This window comes from Salminus brasiliensis, chromosome 9, assembly GCF_030463535.1.
Source record: "Salminus brasiliensis chromosome 9, fSalBra1.hap2, whole genome shotgun sequence".
Classification (NCBI taxonomy): Eukaryota; Metazoa; Chordata; class Actinopteri; order Characiformes; family Bryconidae; genus Salminus; species Salminus brasiliensis.
In genome coordinates, this window is record NC_132886.1 from 33,706,905 (window position 1) to 33,731,033 (window position 24,129).

General features: G+C 40.3%; 1 pseudogene and 1 gene segment (V, D, J or C); one reads left to right on the plus strand and one right to left on the minus strand.

Moving 5' to 3' along the window:
- Nucleotides 1–23,653, plus strand: LOC140562779 (T cell receptor alpha variable 38-2/delta variable 8-like). The segment is given in 3 exon segments: nt 1–55; nt 18,652–18,922; nt 23,572–23,653. Coding segments are annotated over 3 exon segments (408 nt in total).
- On the minus strand, nt 20,278–20,423 carry LOC140563164 (U1 spliceosomal RNA; annotated as a pseudogene).
- Nucleotides 23,654–24,129: the final 476 nt, after the last annotated feature.

The window sequence follows — 24,129 nt, forward strand, 5'->3', positions numbered from 1 at the left end:
ATGACGGGATGGATCTATGATGGCGCAGAGGATGGGAGCCACGGTGACAAGCACGGTTACCATCATTAACCCTTTCTAACCTCTCTCAGCAACAAAACTGAGGAACTACTTCTGCTCAACCAAACCAACAAGGACTTTTCAACTCCATCTGCCCTCTGTTTCTCTGAGACCAGGCTGTCTAAACTGACCTCGGACAGCGCGAACACACAGACACTGAGATGTCATAGATAAGTTTCTGTGTAGACAGCTGTATTTCAGCCAAATCACATGTGCAATACAGCAATAACAAACCCTGTTTTTTCAGCAGAACTCAAACAGCTTTGGAGGAAAAAGGAGGCAGCGTTTAGGAGTGGAGACAGAACTGTCTATAAAGAGGCCAAATGCAGACGGGAGAAAAGGTTTAAAGCAGTTCAGAGAAAATACTCAGAACAGCTGAACAGCCACATAACTGCTAACGATTCATCTTCAGCATGGAAAGATCTTCAGCTTCTCACTGGTCACAAAGTAAGAAAGACCCCCCTTCTCCTGAATGACCAATAGCTCACCAATGACCTAAATGAATTCTACTGCAGATTTGAACACACAACAGACAATCTGCAGCCTGTCTACCCCACGCTGGCTCTTTTACCTCTGTCCCCTGCTCGTCTTTCCATCAGCTTGGAGGATGTTTGCAGGTTCTTCACCAGACAGAAGGTAAGAAAAGCTCTCCATCTACTCTAAAACACTGCTGTTACCAACTAGCACCAGTTTTAACTGGAATCAGATCACTGGAACTCTGATGTGTTTCAGCCTGCTTCAAGACCTCCACCATCATTCCAGTTCCCAAGAAACCAACCATCACTGGATTTAATGACTACAGGCCTGTCGTCCTGACCTCTGTAGTCATAAAAGTCTTTGAATACTGTTACGGTGTGGGGTTTGGACTCAAGTGCAGTTTAAGTTTGTTTTATTATGAGGAAATGGAAATTCTCTTGTGGTGTGTGCTTGAACTCCCAACCCTGGTAATGGGAGCCCAGTGTATTTCTACTGTGCCACCACGGCTGTGAGGGGTGGAAATATAAACACTGATCATAAGCCACACAGAAAACGGCGGGAAAACAAACGAAGGAAAACCAGGAGGAGTGATGTTAACTCAAACTAAAGACAACCACTCAAATGCTTTTCTCTTTTTGCTTTTTTCTTTTCACTGTTACCAACTTAAACTTTTTTCTTTTCTGTTCACAACTGTTCTCTTTTCTCTTCACACCATAAACCCACTGTTACCGTTCACCCCTCTACAAAGGTGCGACAGGGAAGTGTGTTTGGCTGGATGTATTTATACCGTGCCACACAGGTGGGCCTGGTCAGCGTTGATTACCGCTGGGAATTCTGGGGCTTGGAGTTCTTTGCTCCAACCCCACCAGCTTTCCTACTTTGCTGGCCGGGCCCCCTGCTGGCGGCTGGTGGTACATGCTGCCTGCTCACAAATACAGCGCAAACAGGTCTGTAGACGACGTGGTCAACTTAACCCTTCAATTCATTCTACAGCATCTCAAAAGTCCTGGAACCTATGCTAGGGTTCTGTTTGTGGACTTTAACTTGTGCTACGTCTTTTTCAAGCCAAACTGTCCCAGCTGTCAGTGCCGGACTCCATGTGTCAGTGGATTGGGGATTTCCTGACAAACAGGAGACAGCAGGTGCCGCTGGAAAAACACACTTCAGACCTCCGGACACTCAGTACTGGAGTACCGCAAAGGTTGTGTTCTCTCACATCTTCTCTTCCGCCTCTACATCAATGACGTTGTCTCCAGGGAATCAGCTGTAAAGATCTTGCTGGTTGGACTGGTAGGTGGCAACTGGTCTTCCAGCAGGTTGGGCTTGGTGACCATTTACTTGGAGAAGGTAAAGAGACAGAGTTAGTTCTGAATGGATTTATGGAGGTCAGAGAATGTTGAGCAGTATCAGTTTATAGAGAGCAGAAAATGTTAAGCAGTGTCAGAGTGTGTCTGATGACTCCAGCAGGCCTGACTATAACAGCCTAATTAAAAGCAGAGAGCCAAGAAGGTAACAAAGACACAGGAGAACCCTGAAACGCTAGCATCCACCTGCACTCCACCGCCCACAAACCTGAGTGATCACATACAAGCAGCAAGACGACAGCTCCAGCATTTCAGTATACTACCCTCTCAGTATACTCTGTCAGTTTATTACAGAATCTCAGTATACTACCCTGTGTCCATAAACCTCTGGACCTAAAACCTTTATCTAAGAGGAAACATTAATTACCAAGAGCTAAACTGAACAGATAAGCCTATTTTTTCATAGATTGACTGTGTCTGAGTCCTGAACATTATCTAGAAGGTTATTCCAGAGTTGGGGGGTGTTATAAGAAAAGGCTCTTCCACCTGCTGAGGATTTCAGAATTTTGGGAACTACTAAGAGGCCAGCACCCTGAATATTCTTGATGGTTCATAATATGAAATAAGATCTCACAGATACTCAGGAGCCGGGCCATGTAGGGCTTTGTATGTTAATAGAAGAATTTTGTAGTAAATATGGAATAGAACTGGACTGATATGGTCAAAATTTCTAGCTGCAGCATTTTGAACTAGTTAACGTTTATTGAGGTTCCTGCTGGAACAACCTGACAAAAGTGCATTACAGTATTCTAGTCTTGATGTAATAAAAGTGTGTACTACCTTTTGCAACCTGTAGAGATAAGGACCTTCTTAGTTTAGCAATGTTCCTAAGATGCATAAAGGCTGTCCTACTAATATTAGCTATATGTTGCTCAAGTGATCTGAATTGAATATGACGGCAAGATTTTTAGCTGCTAGACCAGGAATAATAGAAGCATCAGACAAAAATGGAAATTAACGTCATGTCTACTTATAACTGAGCCCAGTGAAAAGCCCAAAATGAATATTAAAATCTCCTACTATTATAACTGTCTTTATAACACTGCAGCAAAATCACTAAATCCTTTAAAAAAGCCAGAGTAGCCCTTGAACTTTAACCAATTATCTATGAAGCCCACATGATTTTCCAAATACCACTTGGACATCCAGCGATTTAGTGCTGTAAGATGATTGTAAGGTTCAACACCATGCCTCACTGGGATGGAGCCAGAGCAAATTACAGCATTGGACATTGTCTGGGCCAGTTTAACCACCTCCTTATTGTTATCCTTAGTTACTTTTGACTGCCGCAGACGAATACAGTTGGCCCCTACATGAATAACTACATAATAATCTCCTGTTTGCTAGCCGCATAAGGTTACTGCTGGATCCCCTAAAGGACTAGCTATTTTCACATGTCGAACAATAGAGTCTCCTATGACCAGAGTATTTTGAACAGGCTCCTCAAAGGGGGCTTTGGAAAAAACGGTCTAGACTAAACATGCCACTCTTCATACACTCAAAAAGCCCAGCAGCAACAGTCATAATAAAGCAGGGACTTGCCGCTTGCAGTTGATTAGGGAACTGAAATAAACTTAGTTGCAGAGGTAAACTGCTACTCCGCTGTTTGTTTTGTTTTTTGACAAAAATCAACATATATTTGTTCAATAATTAAATACAGTTCCTGAGTTGTATCTGATTGTTTTTTAGTTATTTCTGTTTCTTTCTGTTTTTATCTTCCACAATTTCTGGCAACAAAATGAAATCCCCTTCAGATTTAAACATTTTCTATCCATTTTCTCTGCGGTCGGTGCTGTTTACTGCACAACTTCTCATCATTTTTGCTCTCTAGAGTGAAGAGTGCTGCTTTCTGCCCCTTGGCTGCGCATGCATCTCTGTGATGACATTGCATAGAAACCTGTCAGCCCCTCTGTATCACGCCCTCCCCCGGGGCAATTCCGAGCCGCCACCCACGGGCTCACACGAGGACTTTTGTTTTGTGTTTCCGTTCTGGTTTTGATTCACAGACTTGGTTCTTGTTTATTTGTGTTCTTGTATGTTCGGTTCAGTATTTTGTTCATGTTCACGTGTTTTGATTCAGGTTTATCATGTCTTGTTTCGTTGATGCGTTTCAGCTGAGGCTGGGGATACTTATAGAATTATATGGTATATGGATCTAGTGTTAAGTAACCTTGAGGTAGCCCGAAAGGTTCCCGTCTGTGACCACATAGTGATTAGGCCAGCTTCGGCTCGACTCCGTTGCTCACGAGCAGGCAGCCCGGAGGTTCTATTTAGCGAGGTTCGATCGCGTTCTGCGGAAAGATACCCACGACTCTCGCTCCAGCTCTTGCCAGGTAGCTGATTCCCCAGCTAAAACCCCCAGTCTCAGGTCTGTTTGTTTTCAACCTCTTGTTTGCCATTTTCAGGTTATGTTGATCACTGTTCACGTTTATGCCCTTTAGCTGCTGCATCTTTTCTCACTTGTCCCCTTTTGTTTGTCTTGTTTTGGTTAATAAATTATTTGCATTGAGTCCATCTCTGCGAGTGTTCATCCCTCTGTGTCTGGCCTAACCTGTCATGACAAAACCATCTTAAGTACTATCTGACAGGGCTGCTGCCTCTTTTATTACTATGTATATGTATATGTATATTACTATTTTATTAACTATGTGTGAGTATTGTTTTTGTCTAATTCATGTGGTCCATAAACTGCTTCTTTTAAAATGTCCTATTACTGCAAAATGAAGGTGAATATTTCATATATTTGACACTGAGTTGCATGGTGACAGTCTATGCATTTCTATGGGTTAGTGTAATTATATCACATTTTAAAATGATTGTAATGTAACATGTGCGCATGTGCCATCCATATCAGCCAGGTTGCAAAAATCAGGTAGCGACAGGCTATGTTAAAGCAAGGAATCCACAAAAATGTTGAGAGTGCCTCCAGGACAAGTGTTGGGAAACTGCTCCTAACGTTATTTTAAGACATAAAAGTTATTTTAGACAGACATATGACATAAAGAACAGGATCATGTGTCGCACATGGAAAACAGAATTACACTATGAGATTAGTTGTTTAGTCAGTGGGAGGTGCTGAGTGTGTGTAGAGAGTAGAGATAACTAGAGAGGCACTCTAAAGAGCTTAAACTCAGCATGTGTTCTTCTCCCAGTGTGTGCTTTACCACCATGATCGTTTTCACTGCACTGCTCTTTTTAGCTCTTAAAGGTAAACATTTCAGAGATTGTAAAATGGATGAAGATCACTAAAAATATAAAAGTGCAAGTTTCCTAATGCTATTAATTACATACATATTAACATATCCATGAATGATCAGTTTATCAGTAATTCTGTAACTTAATTTGTAGGTAACAAAGCTTTAGACATCACTCCTACCAGAGACTCTATTTTCACTGTTGAAGGTCTGAATGTTACCCTCTCTTGTAGCTACACTGTAAGTAGAACTGGTTACAGTCTTTACTGGTATAGACTGTATTCAGGTTCACCTCCACAGTTTCTCATACTGGACTATGCAGGGATCATTACTGAAGCTCAACCTTAAGTTCCTGGAATTTCAATCAGACAAAATAAAGAAATGAAGAAAGTGGATCTGGAGATCACCTCTGCTTCAGTATCAATATCTGCACTCTACTACTGTGCTCTACAGCCCACAGCAACAGGAAACCCAGCTACACTGTACAAATGTTTAGTGTCATAAGCTTTAGGAGCCAAACTATGAAGATCTGGAATAGTAATATGTAATTATATTATGAATATCTTAAAAAATGTTTTTACAAAATTTTAAACATGAAATAATGTACAAAGGACAATATCTAACAATGACTTATGGACTTATCTAATCTAAGTCCATAGCAAAAGGAAGAGATCATATTCATGTCTAATACAATACAGACTGCATGCTGTAACTTTGTGCGTATTCTCCAACTGAAATAACGTAGTAATGACATGCAGAGGTGCAATGAGGGAACACATCCAGAGGAGGGCAGTCTTTCTCTAGATTTAACTGAAGCATCTAAACACAAAGAAGGTTCTTAAATGGTTGAGCAAGCATCACAGCCTCTCTACCTGTTAATATGATCTTAACTCCAAGATAGGAAATTAGAAGATGTTTTGTACAGTTTTAAGGGAAATTTGATGCAACCAGAACAACTGTTTCAAACATGCATAAGGTTGTTTTTGAGCCAGATAATACATTAGCTTAGATACAGCATTGCTGCATTTTTCTTTTTTAATAAGACACAGACTTTTAACACAAAAGCTTTAAATATACATATACAGTATTTCACAAAAGAGAGTCCACATCACATTTCTGCAAATATTGTATCACATATTTTATGGGACAACACTATAGACAAGAAACTTGGATTTAACTTTGAGTAGTGTACAGCTTTTGTAGCAGTTTAGATTTACTGTGTTCTGAAAATAATTCAACACATCGCCATCAATATCCACATACCTGGCAACACAGGTGAGTGCACAGGTGAGTGCACCTCTGCATAGGTTGGAATCCTCTTTTATGTCCACTTCTCTGACATCAGGGAGCTGGTAGATGTTAGCACTCCTCCACCTTTTACTTTAGGATGCTGCAGAGGTGCTCAATTGGGTTTAGGTCTGGAGACATACTTGGCCTGTCCATCACCTTTACCTTTAGCTTCCTCAGCATGGTAGTTGTCCTGGAGGTGTGTTTGGTTCCAAAGGGAGTTCCAAAGGGAGTGGATCATGCTTTGCTCCAGTGCTAGCAACACTCATCCAGCCAAAAGCATGATGCTACCACCACTATGCTTGACAGTAGACAAGTTGGCAGTTATCTTGGTACTCCTTTCGGGGCGCCAACACATGTTGGACACCATCTGAGCCAAACTAGTTTATCTCGTCAGACCACAGGACATGGTTCCAATAATCTATGCTCTTGGCATGCTTGTGTTCAGCAAACTGTTTGCGGGCTTTCTTGTGCTATTCAGACCAAGTTAATGCAGTGTGTTACATATGGTCTGAGCACTGAAAGACTGACCTTTCACTCCATCAACCTCTGCAGCAATGCAAATGCAGCAAGCAGTGTTGTCCCATGAAAGATATAATTAAATATTTGCAGAAATGTGAAGGGTGTACTACATTTTCTGAGATACTGTAGCCCTTATACAGCCATGAAATGTATTCAAATGTTGTGTACACACACAAATTAGTCTTTCTGAACATTTATAAACAGTCACTGCTGTTCAAAGAATGTAATATATTTTAGAAAATCTTTCAAAACTACTAAAATAAGTACTCCTAATTATAATTAGACCTCCTCACAGTATATTTATCCCTTAGCTTAGGGAGTGAAACCAAATCTTGATCCTAGTTCTGTCTAATTACAGACCTATTTGTACTCTAACACTTACATCCAAGATCTTAGAAAGAGCTGTGGCCCAACATACTTGCATAAGAATTACATGACTAATCTTTTCACCAAAAGTCACCATATCACCAAGACGGTTCTATTGTAGTTTCATCTAATTAAACAAAATTGGATTCTCATTTGAAAATGCAACAATGCAACAAATGATACACTGATGTTTGAAACATTACTTTTGAGTAAAATTACAGCTTCAGTTACAGCTTCAGGTTAAGGGGTTACCAAAAATATTGCATCAACTGTTTACGAATTATAGTGATTTTTTTATTTTTTATTTTTTACATATTTAACACTTGGATGCAAATTCTTTGTAGTCAATTTTGAAACCCATATACATATACAAGAATTTCCACTCTTAAGATGCTTTGCCAGACCTTTATTGCAGCCATCTTCAGTTGTTGCTTGCTTGTGGGTCTTTTTGCCTTTCAGTTTTTCAACACTTGGATGCAACTTGTCATGAAATGAGGAAACAAGCCACAACTGTCCATGAAACTGCTTATCAATTACTTTTGGGCTTTTGAGAATAGAAAATAATATAAAAATAACTCATTCCTAAACAGTATTTATGCATGTTTTGCTTATCAAAGTATGTCTTGTTACACAAGTAATAATAGGTAGAATATATGCTTCATTTAACTGAATTATTTAAATTCCCTCCAGATATTTGGATACTTTTTACTATTTAACTAAAATGTCTTCTTCTTCTTCATCAACTTCTTCTTCTTCTTATTATTATTATTATTATTTTTATGATATTGTTAAGTAGTTATTAAATATAATAATTTTAGTATACATTTTTATTAAATAATTTAGTTTATATTTATAATTTGTTCATGACCTGTATATTAGGCTGTCCCTACACACATTGTAGATCATACTGGATTCTGATTGGTTAGAAAATGAAAGGCTGGAGTAGCATTCAGAAAAATGCTACAGAGTGACTTCAGAAAAGGAACGTAGAGCACAATGTTTCTCTGTTCATTTCTGTTTTTTGCAGCACTGACAGGTAGGCTTTTACTTTCATTTACTCTGTGTGCCTAAATGTTCAGTATTTATTACTTGTTGAATCAATACAACTAACTGAAAAACTGTTTCAGGTGTCAGCATTCAGGACAGTATTTCCCCTACATCACCGGCTGTCAGTGGTAAAGAGAAGCAAACGATTAAAGTCTCCTGTGAATATAAATACACAGTGAGTTTAAACAATCTACAGTGGTATCGCCAAAGTACCAGTGCTGTGCCCGAGTTTCTGGTTTTACTCATGGAATCAGGCCAGAACCAGACAGCAAATCCTCCTCATCCTCGTTTATTTGCTACAGTTGATAAGAATCTAAAGCGTGTGGATCTAGAGATCTCCTTTGCTGAAGTATCAGACTCTGCACTCTACTACTGTGCCCTGCAGCCCACAGTGACAGGAAACCCAGATACACTGTACAAAAACCCATGTAGAACAAGAGGTTACACATGGCCTATAGATGTGATAAACACACTTTATCTATAATCATTACATTTGAATGCTTTACAAATGAAGAAACAGACTATGGACAGAAATGGCTAAAGCACAGTAACACCCCCTGAAAAACAGGTTATTTTCTACATAAAAAGTAAGTAATATCAGACCATTATTTAATCTCCTTTGAGCTACATCTTAGGTAAAATGTTAATTTGTCCCCCCGCCACTGTCTAAAGCGTGCAATAACCCCAATGACTGCTGTACCGTTTACTGAAAACTTTCCAGTATCGACCTATCGACCTTAGCTTACACTCCATCAGACCAAACGGAGCTAGTTAAATTAACAAACAATCTACAAAATACCCTTCAATTAACCTTAGACAAAGTAGCACCGTTTAAAAGTAAAACAAGGCAAAAAATGCTCACACCATGGTACAGTGATCATACTCGTACCTTAAAACAAACAATACATAAACTAGAGCGTAAATGGCAGACGGCCAAACTAGAGGTGTTCCACTCTGCTTGGAAGGACAGCCTTAGTAAATATAGAAAGACACTCATTAAAGCTTGCTCAGTGCATTTTGCCTTGCTGATCAAGAAAAACAAAAACAATTCTAGAGTAGTTTTTAGTGAGATACTAATCCCCAGATTCCAATTTCTTTAACCAGTAACTATTTGGACTATTTAGGACTATTTTAATAATAAAATAGAAAACAAATCCAACCCTCCTTATTAAATTAAACATGGCTGTCACCTGGTGTAGCTGCTTTAGAACATAACTTGGTTGTAGAACAAAGGCTGGAAGCCTTCTACCCACTTCCTCAGCCAGATCTAGAAAAAAACATTTCCTCAGTAAATTGTACAACCTGTACACTTGACCCAATTCCCTCTAAAATACTAAAAGAAATACTCCCAATTATAATCAGACCTCTTTAAACAATAGTAAACATATCCCTTAGCTTAGGGTATGTACCTAAAACTCTTAAATTAGCAGTCATAATATCTTTAATCAAGAAACCAAATCTTGATCCTAGTGTATTGTCTAATTACAGACCCATCTTTACACTTAACATTCAATTCCAAGATTCTACTACAAAGATTAGAGAAAATGGTTGGAATCACAGGAACCCTCTCAGGGTTCAAATCATATCTAAGATTTATCTTCAAATTACACAAAAGTAAGACATATAAGCAAACATGATGTGAATTTCCACTGTTATGCAGATGACACACAGCTCTATATATCAGCCAAACCTGATGATAAATTTAAATTAAAGAAAATGGAGGACTGTGTAAAGGTTATAAAACTCTGGATGTCACATAACTTCCTTCTTCTTAACAGTGACAAAACCAAGGTTCTCCTTTTAGGTCCAAAAGACACTAGAAATAAAATATCAGACTTAATGTTAGACTTGGCTGGTGCTTCCATTATTCCTGGTCTAGCAGCTAAAAATCTTGGCTTCATATTAGATTCAGATCATTTGAGCAACATATAGTTAATATTAGTAGGGCAGCCTTTATGCAGCTTAGGATCATTGCCAAACTAATAAAACTCCTTCTCTACAGGTTGCAGAAAAACTAGTACACGCATTAATGCACTTTTGTCAGGTTGTTCCAGCAGGAACCTCAATAAACCTCAATTAGTTCAAAATGCTGCTGCCAGGGTCCTTACTAAAACTAGAAAAATGGACCATTTCAGTCCAGTTCAATCAACACTTTATTGGCTCCCAGTCAAATTCCATATACTACAAAATTCTTCTATTAACATACAAAGCCCTACATGGCCTCGCTCCTGAGTACCTGCAAGATCTTATTACATATTATGAACCATCAAGAATACTTCTTAGCTTCTTAGTAGTTCACAAAATTCTGAAAACCTCAGCAGGTGGAGGAGCCTTTTCTTATAAAGCACCCCCAACTCTGGAATTACCTTCCAGATAATATTCGGGACTCAGACACAGTCTCAATCTTTAAATCTATGCTGAAAATCATCTGTTTAGTTTAGCTTTTGGTAACTAATGTCTCCCCCTGACCTGGTGGAAGATTGCCCGCTGAGGTCCCCTCTACCTGCGTCAGACCAGCTGCCACCTACCTGTTTGACCAGCAGGCCCCGCCCCTACCACCACCCATACCAGACCAGCGGCACACCCTCCTACCACCGCTACCTGTCTAATGACCATGTTTAAACCTAAATGGACTCTTAACTATCTGCCACTATTAATATTATCACTATTAACTATCATTACTCTCATTATACTGACCATTACTGCCATGACTACATTAAGTTATACTACACCATGATTATTATATTATGATTATGATCAGAACAGACAGTGTGTCTGGCACATGCTAGATGTTGAACTACATGCACTGTCAAAAAGACATGGCTGACAAACAGCCAAAAATGAAAATCTGTCAAACAAAAGCTAAACAAAGTTCTTAGATCAGACCTTTGGGCATTTGGATAGTGGAGGGACCTCTAAATGTTGAAAGACTAAAAAGGGATGTGGATATTTATCTATTCCTGCTTGATATGGTGGTAACATTGACATTGGATATGATTTTAACATTTTAACAATTACAGAAATTGGTCAGTACGTTTTGTCCCTTTTATCAGTGTTTGTGATAATCACAACTGGTTTGCTCCATACCAGTAATTGTAGCAACAGTTTGCTAACCTACAACCTAGCTAAAGCTACTTATTTGCCACAATGTTCTCACAAATGTTATATCATGGTATTTGATTGTACCGTGTTTGTAAAAGGGTTTGTAGCAATTTAGATCTGGAAGCCAGAATTTCTGAATGAGAAATGAAAGAAGGGGTTTTGAATTCATGTTTTGAACTGTTGATGTTTGCAGCTAAATTCAAACAATCAGCCGTTGTTCTCTATGATAAATACAACATACACAGTGTTTCTTTGCTGGTTACTTTCCCGGCCGTAGACGGGAACCAGTGGAACTTTCTAGCTTGGAGTTCTTAGGGCTAGAGCTCTAGGGTAATACCCACTTATAATTAACCTTGTTTTTTTTTCCAGAGTGAGTCCGGGAGTCCGAGTTCCCCAGCATGTCTTTAATTTATTTAGCTTCAATAACTCGAACGTAACATTGGCCAACAGAGGGGAGAGCCATAGATCATCAGTAGCATTAACACAAGGCAGAGCGAGGGAACACTGCAGCCCCTGCTTACACCTGCTCCATCCACCCAGAACTAACCTAAACAAAAAATAATGTGCATTCACAAAAGGACATGAACCTCAATTTTATAACACTACCCCTACTCTGGATAGTGTATAACATATCACCAATCCAGCACATGCACCAAATACCCACAGTTACTTTTCCTTTTGTTATAAAGCAGATGTCCCTTTGCATTTTCACGAGAGTACCACTTCACGAAAGAGAAAATAACTCTTTTTTTGAGGGCAAAGCACTGTCCTTAAGTTGGTGTCCACAATGTAGCAAGTCTGTTTGGCATGGCGTTCCAGTTACTTGAAGCATTCCATAGGTCCAACCCTGAAAAAGACAAGCAAACCTACCATGCAGAGAGAATTTCCAACATTAAGCAATGTCCCCTATTTTATAGTGGCTCTCCCAAACTAACTTATTCTAACCAAATGCATTTAGCAAAGAACATCTCTGGCTACAGTACATAAAAGATGAGCTTTAACAAGTGTGATTTTTTTTTTTTTCCAGATTTTTTTTTCTTTTTTTTGTTTTGTTTGTGTGTGCGTGAAAACTCAGTTAACTCACAGTCCAGTTTGCTAAACAGTCCATTCACCATATCTGTTTGGAGCTTGTTTACTCCTTCTTGGATGACCTTTGGTTGTTGGATGGTTAATGACAGTCAGTTTCATTTTTGGTGACACTGCGCTACCCCTACTATCGTGAACTGCATCACTGCCTGTAGATCGGGGGCTGTTCAAAAAGTTGTCCAAGATGTCTGCGGAGACTTGTTCAATGTTCTGAGTGAGGTTGGGTTGTTCTTGCTTGGTTTACTTATCTATGCATAAGTGGGAAAGGTCAAGGTCAGGTTCTGAGTCAGGGGCTGGTGGTTAAATTTCTGTTGGTTTTCATGTTTCAATTTGTTTGAAAACGCAGCTGTTGTCCAGCGGCTCATGGGGGTGAAAAAGATTTCAATTTATCATGATGCACTACTTTTACTTTACACTTTATTGTTTTAGGGCTCTTTTGAATTTGGTACACTAAGTCATCAAGTTGGCCAAGACAGAAGTATAGAAAGTTAGGAACTTCCTCACTTTGTTTCTGACTCGCTTAGTACCTTTGATGAGATGCCACACAGCATCACCTACTTGGTAATGGGTAGACCTACTGCAAGATCAATGGGCTCTGACCGCCAGAAAAGCATCATATTGAGTGTGAAACCCACAGAACTGTGTTTTGCTTCTCTGTACGCCATCATAGCAAACAGAATCATAATGTCTCAGTCCCAATGGCAACGCTCAGCTGTAGTGGCGAGAATCTTTTGTAGGGTGGAGTTGAAACGTTGAACTTGCCGTCGGACTATGGTCAGAAGGGTGTAGTGCGAGTCTTTTCAATTCCCAATTCTCAATTCCCAGCAGATCTGAAAAACGTCAGACTCGGAATTTGAGCCTAATTTGGAGCTACATACCCATTCTAAGTACATAACCACCGTCACAGCCCTACGCAGAGCGTAGGTCTCTACAAATTTTGTGAAATAATCTTGCAAGACCAGGATGTAGTGATTATACCTCTCAGTCTTATTCACTGGGCCCATCAGATTGATGGCAATTCTCTCCATGGGTGCTTCAACACAAAGAGTACCCATGGGTGCTTGGGGTCTTTTCGGGGGTCTGGCTTTGGCAGCACAATTAGTGCAAGTGTGGCATCAGAGCACAACATGTGAATAATGTTTCACCTACCCCACTGGCAGGAATTCTGCTGAAGAGGCTTGATAATCTTTACACTTACACTGTTGCTTAAGCCTTGTCATGGAAACGCTCTCTGCTCAAGGATGAATCTGGAACCATACAGGGACAGGATTTCTGACATGGCACTGGCTGGGTGCCTGGAAGATGGATGACTTGGAAGTCATACTCCCCAAGTTTTTCCAGCCATCTGGTCCTCCAGTTCCTTTATACACATGAGTCAGCGCAAACTAGTGTGGTCAGTTAGTACAGTAAAGGTTCTGCCCAGGAAATACTGGCGGAAGTAAGAGGTGAATTCTGCAACAGCCAAGAGTTCTGGTAGTGTAATAGTTTTGCACAGTTTGGGAGTTTTAATAGTTTTAACTCTTCAAATGCTTCTTGGCGCTCATTTGTCCATTGAAAACATGCATACTTCCTGGTGAAAACGTACGTACTTCCTGGTAAAAACGTGCATACTTCCCACCGCAGCAAAGTCTTTCACAAAGGAAGACTATTACCAGTGTTCCAGCATCTCTGAAGCATCTTTACCTAGAATTATTATATTGTCCAAGTACACGAAACAGGTCTCCCATCAGAACATGGTCCATTAAATGCGGGATTGTTGGCAGCGCATTGCATAATCCAAAAGGCATGACATTCCAGTTGAAGAATTCTTTTCTAATGCAAAAAGCTGTAGCTTGACAGGCCCTAGGGGTGAGTTCTACCTGCCAATACTAAACCATCGGGCAGTGGATAATGTGTCTAGCATGTCTTAAATGCAGGGTAGGGGGTGGACGTCTTTGACAGTGCATTCATTCAAAGATCTGTAGTCTACGCAAAGTCTATAGGTTTGGTCTTTCTTACAGACCATGACAATCGGTGATGCCCAGCTGCTATGACTCTAACATGCAAGTTCATTCAGAGTTCATTTAAAAGCTTTGCTTTATCTGCTGATTAGCATTAAGTTGTTTCCCAGGCCATGCGACGGGGACGTTGTTTTATTGGAGGACCCGGCAGGGTCTGGATATCATGCTGTACCAGCTGTACCAGCTTGGTGCTAGGTCTTCAGGTCCGGTAGAAAGACGTCTCCATATGTCTGAAGGAGTTGGGCTAACCTTGTTCTTTCCTCTGGGCTTAACACTGATGCACCTTCAGCATATGTGTCCTTTAACAGCTGAAGCTGCAGTGAGGGCTTAACATCTTGGTGGATATTGCTAAAATAGCTCAGAGGTAGAATATTTCTCAGAGCACCACTATCTAGCAGGGCACAGACCTCTCTGTAATGTACTAACACTTTTGTATGATGTCAGCATCCCCAAGCGCATTCACCTCCTCAGCAATACTATCTTGTTCTGTTTCTGCATATACAACATTTTCTTATGTCATTTCTGAGAGCATGTAAAGTCTCACCTGACTTGTGAATACGCCGTCTCAGTTCAATGGCTACCGCAGCTGCATGCTCTAATGCTGGCTCATATGCAGCCTTCACCTCCTGAATTATCAGTCTGTATGAATTAGACAGAACTTGAACTGAACAGTCATACTATACTCTGCCCAGTTGTTAGCTCTTGCACAACTCTCAAAACGATACAGGAATTCTTTCCTTGAGGAAGAGCCATCAAACTGCCCTGGGCGTAAACAGGAAAACTTTCTTTTTAACTGCCATAATCATCACCACTACAGTCAGGGGAACTGTCACCTTGTACTGAACTAGGTCTGATTTTTAAAGAATTTATTTGCAAATAATGGTGGAAAATAAGTATTTGGTCAATAACAAAACTTCATCTCAATACTTTGTTATATATCCTTTGTTGGCAAACGTTTTCACACTTTGTTGGCAAACATTTTCACAAGGTTGGCACACATCGTTGCTGGTATGTTGGCCCATTCCTCCATGCAGATCTCCTCTAGAGCAGTGATGTTTTCTATGGGGTTGAGATCTGGAGACTGGCTAGGCCACTCCAGGACCTTGAAATGCTTCTTACGAAGCCACTCCTTTGTTGCCCTGGCAGTGTGCTTGGGATCATTGTCATGCTGAAAGACCCAGCCACGTTTCATCTTCAATGCCTCTTGCTGATGGAAGGAGGTTTGCATGTATCTCACAATACATGGCCCCATTCATTCTTTCATGTACACGGACCAGTCGTCCTAGTCCCTTTGCAGAGAAACAGCCCCAAAGCATGATGTTGCCACCCCCATGCTTCACAGTTGGTATGGTGTTCTTTGGATGCAACTCAGCATTCACTCTCCTCAGTTCTACTTTGGTTTCATCTGACCATAAGACATTCTCCCAATACTCCGGAACATCCAAATGCTCTCTAGCAAACTTCAGACGCGCCCGGATATGTACTGGCTTAAGCAGGGGAACACGTCTGGCATTGCAAGATCTGAGTCCCTGGCGGCGTAGTGTGTTACTGACGGTAGTCTTTGTAACGTTGGTCCCAGCTTTCTGCAGGTAATTCACTAGGTCCCCCTGTGTGGTTCTGGGATTTTTGCTCACCATTCTTGTGATCATTTTTACCCCACGGGCTGAGATCTTGCGTGGAGCCCCTGATTGAGGGAGATTAGCAGTGGTATCTCATTTTCTGATTATTGCTCCCACAGTAGATTTTTTCACACCAAGCTGCTTGCCTATTGCAGATTCAGTCTTCCCAGCCTGGTGCAGGTCTACAATTTTGTTTCTGGTGTCCTTCGACAGCTCCTTGATCTTCACCATAGTGGAGTTTGGAGTGTGACTGTTTGAGGTTGTGGGCAGGTGTCTTTTATACTGTTAACGAGTTCAAACAGGTGCCATTAATACAGGTAATGAGTGGAGGACAAAGAAGCCTCTTAAAGAAAAGTTACAGGTCTGTGACAGCCAGAAATCTTGCTTGTTTGTAGGTTACCAAATACTTATTCAGAATTTTTTTTCTCATTTTGTCTCTCATAGTTGAGGTCTACCTATGATGTCAATTACAGGCCTCTCTCAATTTTTCAAGTGGGAGAACTTGCAAAATTGGTGACTGACTAAATACTTTTTTCCCACTGTAACTCACATGCACACGGCAGAATTAGAGAATTTTAGCCAGACACATCAAGGTACTCCATGTGTGTACTTTCAGCATTACATTACATTGTGGGAGTGAAAGGGTTGGCACCGAAGGAGTGCGTCATTTTTGCTAGCTGAGCACACTGGCATCTTTGATGCACTATTCTGCAGCGACCAGGGCTTTGAGCACTCAAAGTCTGGTTACACTTTTGTTTTCTTCACATGGCAAGTGCGCAGGCAAAACTCTATCAAACCTTTGCGAAGTGCGAACCATATTAGCTGAGGCAAGGACTCAAGAAATTTGGGCTGGAGTTCTGGGGGACTTGGAGCAGAAGGGACCAAAAGCCAGACCCCAAAAGTTCCAGCTTACAGTTGCTCTAGCCTGTAGTCGTTGAGAACCACTGATTTGTAAAAAATGACCTGAGAAATGATTTGCAGGATTAAGAGAGATTAATCCTGATTAATCCTGATTAATCTTAATCTGAGAGATTAAGAGAGAGGATGTGAGGTGAGTGTGGAACGACTGACGGTATATGGCGGATCCTGCTTCTGTGACAAAAGTGGGTCTTTTGGTTGGGTGTTCTGGGAAGCCTTGATTAATAAGCTGTACGAGGGGTTTATACGGACTGGGATGAGATTTTAATTTAAAGAAAAATTGGGGAAAATTGCATGGAAATAGCGGAGAGGATGGTATCCTGAGAGGTGTGGCTGTGGATAGCTGTGGATTAGGTAGAGTATGGTGTTGGAAAATGTGCAGGCCGGGAGAAGCGAATCAGCAGCCACTGTAGCAACTGTCAAAGCTGGTAGAAGGGGCAACGTGGGTCAAGAGCTGGATATGCGGGGGTTATGGATGACAGTCATAAGAAAAAGCTATGCTAGTCTGGTGGCGAAGTAAGGCAAGCCAAATTGAGCGTTAAAAAGCAGGAGTTGTCCAATGTAACAAGTGTTGCAAGGATTTGGACAGAGAAGTGAATTAAAGGAGGTAGGAGATAGAGGGACCCTGCGCAATGATTCGGGATAGCATTGTTAAGGGGGCCTGGGAGATAGGAAGGTTAAAGGCCCCATGGTCTTTTCACTGGAGAGGGGAATCCCAAGGCGACAAAAGGTGATGGAAAGCTCTGAGAGCGATGGCCAGAATGGCTAGAAAACCACCAAGAAGGTGGAGAATAAAGGCAGCTTTTATACAGTGAGCATAAACTAACAGAGGGCCTCAGTCAGAGTTTCGAATATCTTCGGATTACTTGCGGCCGAAGGTGAGACAAACTGAAATTAGAAACTTCAAGCGAGAAGGATGTCCAAACATTTCTACATGCCAAAAAATTATAGTTCATTTAAGTAACTGTGCATGAATATTTAAAGAAATAAATTGTATTTATTGAGATAATTAGCTGCAGATGTTTTGTTAATATATATTCTTTAAAAACAGGGGTGCCCAAACATTTGCATATGAGTGTTTTTATACAGTATTTCCAGCTAAATCCACTAAATGACCACTGTAAGAGTTTAAACACTGGAGATATTGCTGTGTTGTCACACCTTTTACAAAATATTGATATCAACAAAATTTAAAGCTCTGCTTGTTTGCTTCTTTGATTTTTTTAGATATTGTTTCTAAATACTGATGATCATAATGTGCTTTTGACTTTGCTTGTGGATTATTTATTCATGTGTTAAATTACACTTCCTTAAACAAAGCACTGTGAAGCAGCTCCCAAAGCAGGAGTTTCCTGTAGTAGTTTCATAACTGCTCTCACTTCACTTCTACTGACACACAGATCAGCATTAGAGCACTAAACTTAGAGAGCCTAAACACACTACTATATTCACAATGAAGAGAAGTCTCCTCATCATTCTTATTATGGCATCAGGTACTCACTATGAAGGTGTGCTTAAATATTCTGGAAAAAAATGTTAATTCTCATACTTTTCAAATATTTAAATTCTACTTTTCTTTCACATGTGTTCGCTGCTGATCAAATTAAACCAGGTCAGGAGACTTATGTTAGACAAGAGGGAGAATCTGTTACACTGAAATGCTCCTATGATTCAAGCAGTCAAGATGTTTGGCTCTACTGGTACAAACAGTATCCTAACAGAGCTCTACAGTATTTACTGTATAGAGGCGCTCGGCGACTCGGCGAGTTCTAGTCACACTGCAGACCATAGATTTCAGTCTACTACAACCAGTTCATCCACTGAGCTAACTGTTGGAGAAGTAAGACTGGCAGAGCTCTCTACTACTGTGCTCTTGGAGCCCAGTGATGCAAAGTCACTGTATTAACTCACAAACTATGTTTTTTCTTCATAAACAGCACAAGAAAGTGGGTCTCCTCTGCTACGCTGTTAGACTGCAGTGTTAGAATATTTAAACTGTTGCTGACACAGTGTGCCATGACTTTTAAGCAGGGTTGAGGAATACTTTAACCACCAGAGATAGTTGAATACTGAATATACAAAATTTAAAAAACTCTTCTGTTGTACTGTTCACTTCACTCCCGCTGTTCCTCACAATGCTTATGCTTCATGAAGAAGTTTGCTCACATCCTTCAGTTCACTGCTACCCCTGCAATAAATAACTGATTACAACAGTAATTTATCAGTCTACTCTTACTTTATAGCAGAGCTCAGTAATCAATATTGTATTTACATCGGTGGCGGTCCCGAGGCGTGGTCCATAGGCTTCAAGGACTTTTAAGTTGAAATTCAGTTCATGTCAAGGTTAACAGACTTTCAGTTTACGTTCACATCTTGTGTCATGTTTCTGTTTAGTTGGATTCACCTGTGTATTTGTTTCATTGATTTGGTTCACCTGAGGCTGGGGTATTTAGGGAGACATTCTCATTGCTGAGAATTCACTGTTCTGAGCCAGGTTGGCGTCTTAGCATAGTCAAGCGTCTCGTTAGAGATTCACGAGGACGTTCGTAGGAGTCCTTCACGTTTTCTGTGTTCATCTCGGCTGTTGCCGTTCTGAGCCAACCTGGAGAGTTGGCGTCTGTATCAGGTCCACGTAGTCAAGTGTCTAGTTAGTTCATCACAAGGACGTCTGTGAGAGTCCGTCACGTTTCCAAGGGTCCTGCTGGGCTATCATTGTTCATGAGAGTACTACTGCTCTGGTTTGTTCTGAGTCGCCTCTGGGATATGGCATTCTTGCATCGCACCGTCCCTGCGAGTGTTCACCCATCATTGGCTGATCTAGCCAGTTATGACAGGAACATGGGCTAAATATTCTTCCTTAATTCCTGTGTTTCAAAAAAGTAATCACATGTATTCGATTAACCTATGTACTAGTTCCAAAAAAAACAACATATAACTTGTGTTGGAAATCTGTCAATATTTTAAATAGAATTAGTGTCAGATATAATTGAATGACATAAATGAATGTCACAATATAATTTTAGATTCATCAAATCAATGAAAAAATACATTAAAAAGAAAAAAAAAAGAACAAGTCACATCACAAGCAGACCTGTGTTTGCCAGAACATACTTGGGTTAGATAAAATGTAAATAAAGCATTTTAAATGTCATTCAAATTTCAAGGGTTAGGGTTTTTTCTTGTTTATCTCAAGAAAAAGACCTGTTAAAAGTCTACTGAAAAACATCCTCTTCTTTCGGTCAGAAAATGATCCCCACACAAGACCAATTGTGCAGTCAAAATTCCCTCATTTTCAAGGGTCAGCACAACCCAAGTGCAATGGCTGAGCCTTACCATGGGCAAACCACCCTTGTGATCATGGTATTACCCCTATCATGTAAGTGTGAGTTGTCTGCTTCCTCTTGACCATTCTGAATGCAGGAGGACTGTAAAGGACAGAGTACTGGTGGGGTTTGAGAATATCTTCCAACCTTTGTCAGTTGGTACGTTATTCAGTAAGATAGATCACTTTTGGGAATGTGTGCAGGTAATTAGATGCATTGTCCAAAATGGCTAGCAGCTTATTAGGAGTCCATCATTGTTCCAGCAGGAACCTCAATAAACTTCAGCTGGTGCAAAATGCTGCAGCCAGGGTCCTTACTAAAACTAAAAAAATTTTACCATATCAGTCCAGTTCTATCAGCACTTCATTGGCTCCCAGTTAAATTCCGTATCGAATACAAAATTCTTCTATTAACATATAAGGCCCTACATGGCCTCGCTCCTGAGTACCTGCAGGATCTTATTGTATATTACGAACCATCAAGACTACTTAGATCTCAGGGTGCTGGCCTCTTACTCGTTCCCAAAATTCAGAAAACCTCAGCAGGGGGAAGAGCCTTTTCTTATAAAGCCCCCCAACTCTGGAATAACCTTCCAGATAATGTTCGGGACTCAGACACAGTCTCAATCTTTAAATCTAAGCTGAAAACTTATATGTTTAGTTTAGCTTTTGGTAATTAATGTTTCTTAGATAAGGGCTGCAGGTCCAGGGGTTCGCGGACCCAGGGAATTGTAGTACACTGAGAAGCTGGAGCTGTCGTCTCTCGGCCCTTCATGTTATTTCTTCTTTCTTCTCTGTCTCTGTCCTTTATTAAGTACTAATTATGTAAAGCTGCTTTGTGACGACAACAGTTGTAAAAAGCGCTATACAAATAAATTTGACTTGACTTGACTTGACTCATTTTGTTACAACCTCTAGAGAGATCAAGGCAACAGTGTTTGCAGAACTCCACTTCTCTCCTGAGCTGCACTTGTGGTGGAAAACTTGTGACAGAAGAAGCACTGAGTCTCTGAGTCAGTATCGAAGTGAGTAACAAATTTATTGAGAGAAGTACAAAGCGAAACCTTAGTTTCTGCCTGTCTGCTCTGAGCTCTGCATGATCTGCAGGAGCCTTTATCATCGCTGGGCTTTACCCTCACCCGCTCAGCAATGTTTGACCAGATAGCCTTAAATGGTATAAACAGGCTATACATTTATTTGTTACTTGCATGAGAACTGTCCCAGGAATTTGACCCCACTGACCCCGTCCCTGTTTATGGGGGGTCATTCTAAGGTAAGTATTGACCGGAGATTGTTCTGCCCTCCCGTCGGTACTTCGTCTCTCGCCCACTTCTGCTTATCATCTATGTCAGAGCGCAATTGCACCCTGATAAAGATAAGCAGAGACAGACAACAACAGTGTGGACAGACCCCGGTACAACATAGATAAAGAACACAAAGCAAGAATGACCGAGGTCACCTTACGTATCACAGAATATACATCAACCATTTAGGTATTGATTATGAATCATCAGTAACTTCCATTACACACTCCTCTGTCCTTATAACAGATGCTCTGACAAATGTAGGAGGAGTCTTTACATGTTTCAAAACTTAGCAGCCAAATCTCTCCTCATTCTCTGAACTGGAGTCACCATGATTTGTCTGTGCCCCTTGGCTGCGTTTATGATAATACTTGGTAAGTGTAATTAACTAGGTGATTATACTATTTTGTATTTTGTTTTGCTTTTGGCTTGATGTGTTGGGGTGTGGCATTGAAAAGTTAAATTGAGTGGCAGTTCATTATACAACAGTGATGCAAAGTTCTTATCTTTTGTCATTGTTTATGTTGTTGCAGAGAATGGTTTTGCACAGTCAATAACATCACTGGAGAATCAAACACATGCTTCTAAAGATGAGACAGTTACTCTCTCCTGCAAGTATGGGGGTAATATGATCCAGACCAGATTTTTTTCTTAGGATATTTTCAGGGGAAGGCCCTCAACAGACACTTCATTTCCATGACTCAAAGTGAGTGTGACTGAACAAAAAGTGAGTCTGGAGATCTCTGCTAAAGTATCAGACTCTGCACTCTACTACTGTGTCCTGCACCCACAGTGACAGGAAGCCCAACTACACTGTGCAAAAACGTGTCTTGTGACTAAGAAATGTAAAAAATGTGTAGAAACAGTTTTTTCAACACAGGGAGCTGTTTCACTTTTGCATGTTTACCTTCAACTTTCTTAACTTTCAAATTAAAATGTCAGCCTGCTTTGGGACATTAAACATTATTTTGTAACCTACAGTAAACTGGAACACTCATTGGATGGGGACAATCAATAATAACCTAATTATATCAACATCTATTTTTCATAGGTCTAATCAAACCTAATTCATAACCTAAATCATAACCTAATTATATCAACATCTATTTTTCATAGGTCTAATCAAAATAAAAAATAAAAAAATCCCTGGAACTCTGTTCGGATAACAGATAAAGTTGCTGTATATAATTTCAATCCAATACACTTTTTGTAAAATTCAGCAAATGTTTCCTTATGCTTCGCTTGCTCTCTGGTCTGTTTGCATGCTTGAATAAGTCTGGTGTAAATAAAAACCACACAACACTATTCCAGCTAATCAGCAAAGGTGGGCATTCATGCTCAGAATGCACTGAATGGGGGAGTGTGGGGGACTGTGTATCTGGCACATGCTAGGTGTTGAACTACATACATTGTCAAAAGACATGGTGGAAAAACAGTTTAAACATCAAGTTGTTTTTCAGAATGCTACACAGCGCTTTTAATGCTCTAATGCTAATGCTCCCTATAATGGGACAGCATGTCAGCATGTTAAAATTGTGGAGGTCAATTAGAGCACACATGCCCAGAGCAGTGGACAGCCATCACTGTGGCAAGTTAAGGGCTTTGCCCAAGGGCCCAACAGTGGCATTACATTTTACAATTACATTTTCATTACTTTAAATTAAATCTGCTTTTCTTTCAGGTGTATTTGCTGCTGATCATATTAAACCAGATGAGACTGATGTTTTAAGTACAGAGGGAGAATCTGTTACACTGAAATGCTCTTATGACTCAGTCAAAATGTTCTACTATACTGATACAGACAGTATCCTAACAGAGCTCTACAATATTTACTGTATAAAGGTGCTCAATCACGGAGTAGTTATGTTGACATTGCAGACCATAGATTTAAACCTACTACATCCAGCTCATCCACTGAACTCACTGTTGAAGCAAGACTGGTAGATACAGCCCTCAACTTCTGTGCTCTCAGAGATATAGCCCAGTGACACAAAGTCTCTGAGAAGCTTTACATAAAAAGCTCACACCTAGTCACTTTACCCAGCTACACTGTACAAAACATTTCTTGTGACTCTATATAAATTATACAAATAAGTTGAACATTTTTGTTTTCAGGAGGGGGAGCTGTTTAACTTTTTCATGTTCACCTTCAGCTTCCTCACATTTAAGGACATAATGTCATTGTGTAAGGTCTGAAAGAACCCCAAAGGAAGGACCTGCAGTATCTCCCTATGGCACACCGCATGCAAAGGAACCTATCACTAAAGGAGCTTAGTCAGTAATATAAATCTGAATATATTTATTAGTTTCACTTAAAATGTTCTAATCTGGATTCTGGAAGGTTTCGCTTCTGAATCAATTGTTTGGATGTAAAGTTCTTCATTCCCAGTCAGAAACACAATTGTCAACAAACACAGCTCATATCATAGTTAAGGTTAAATGGGACCACCCTGTTGTCTCTGTA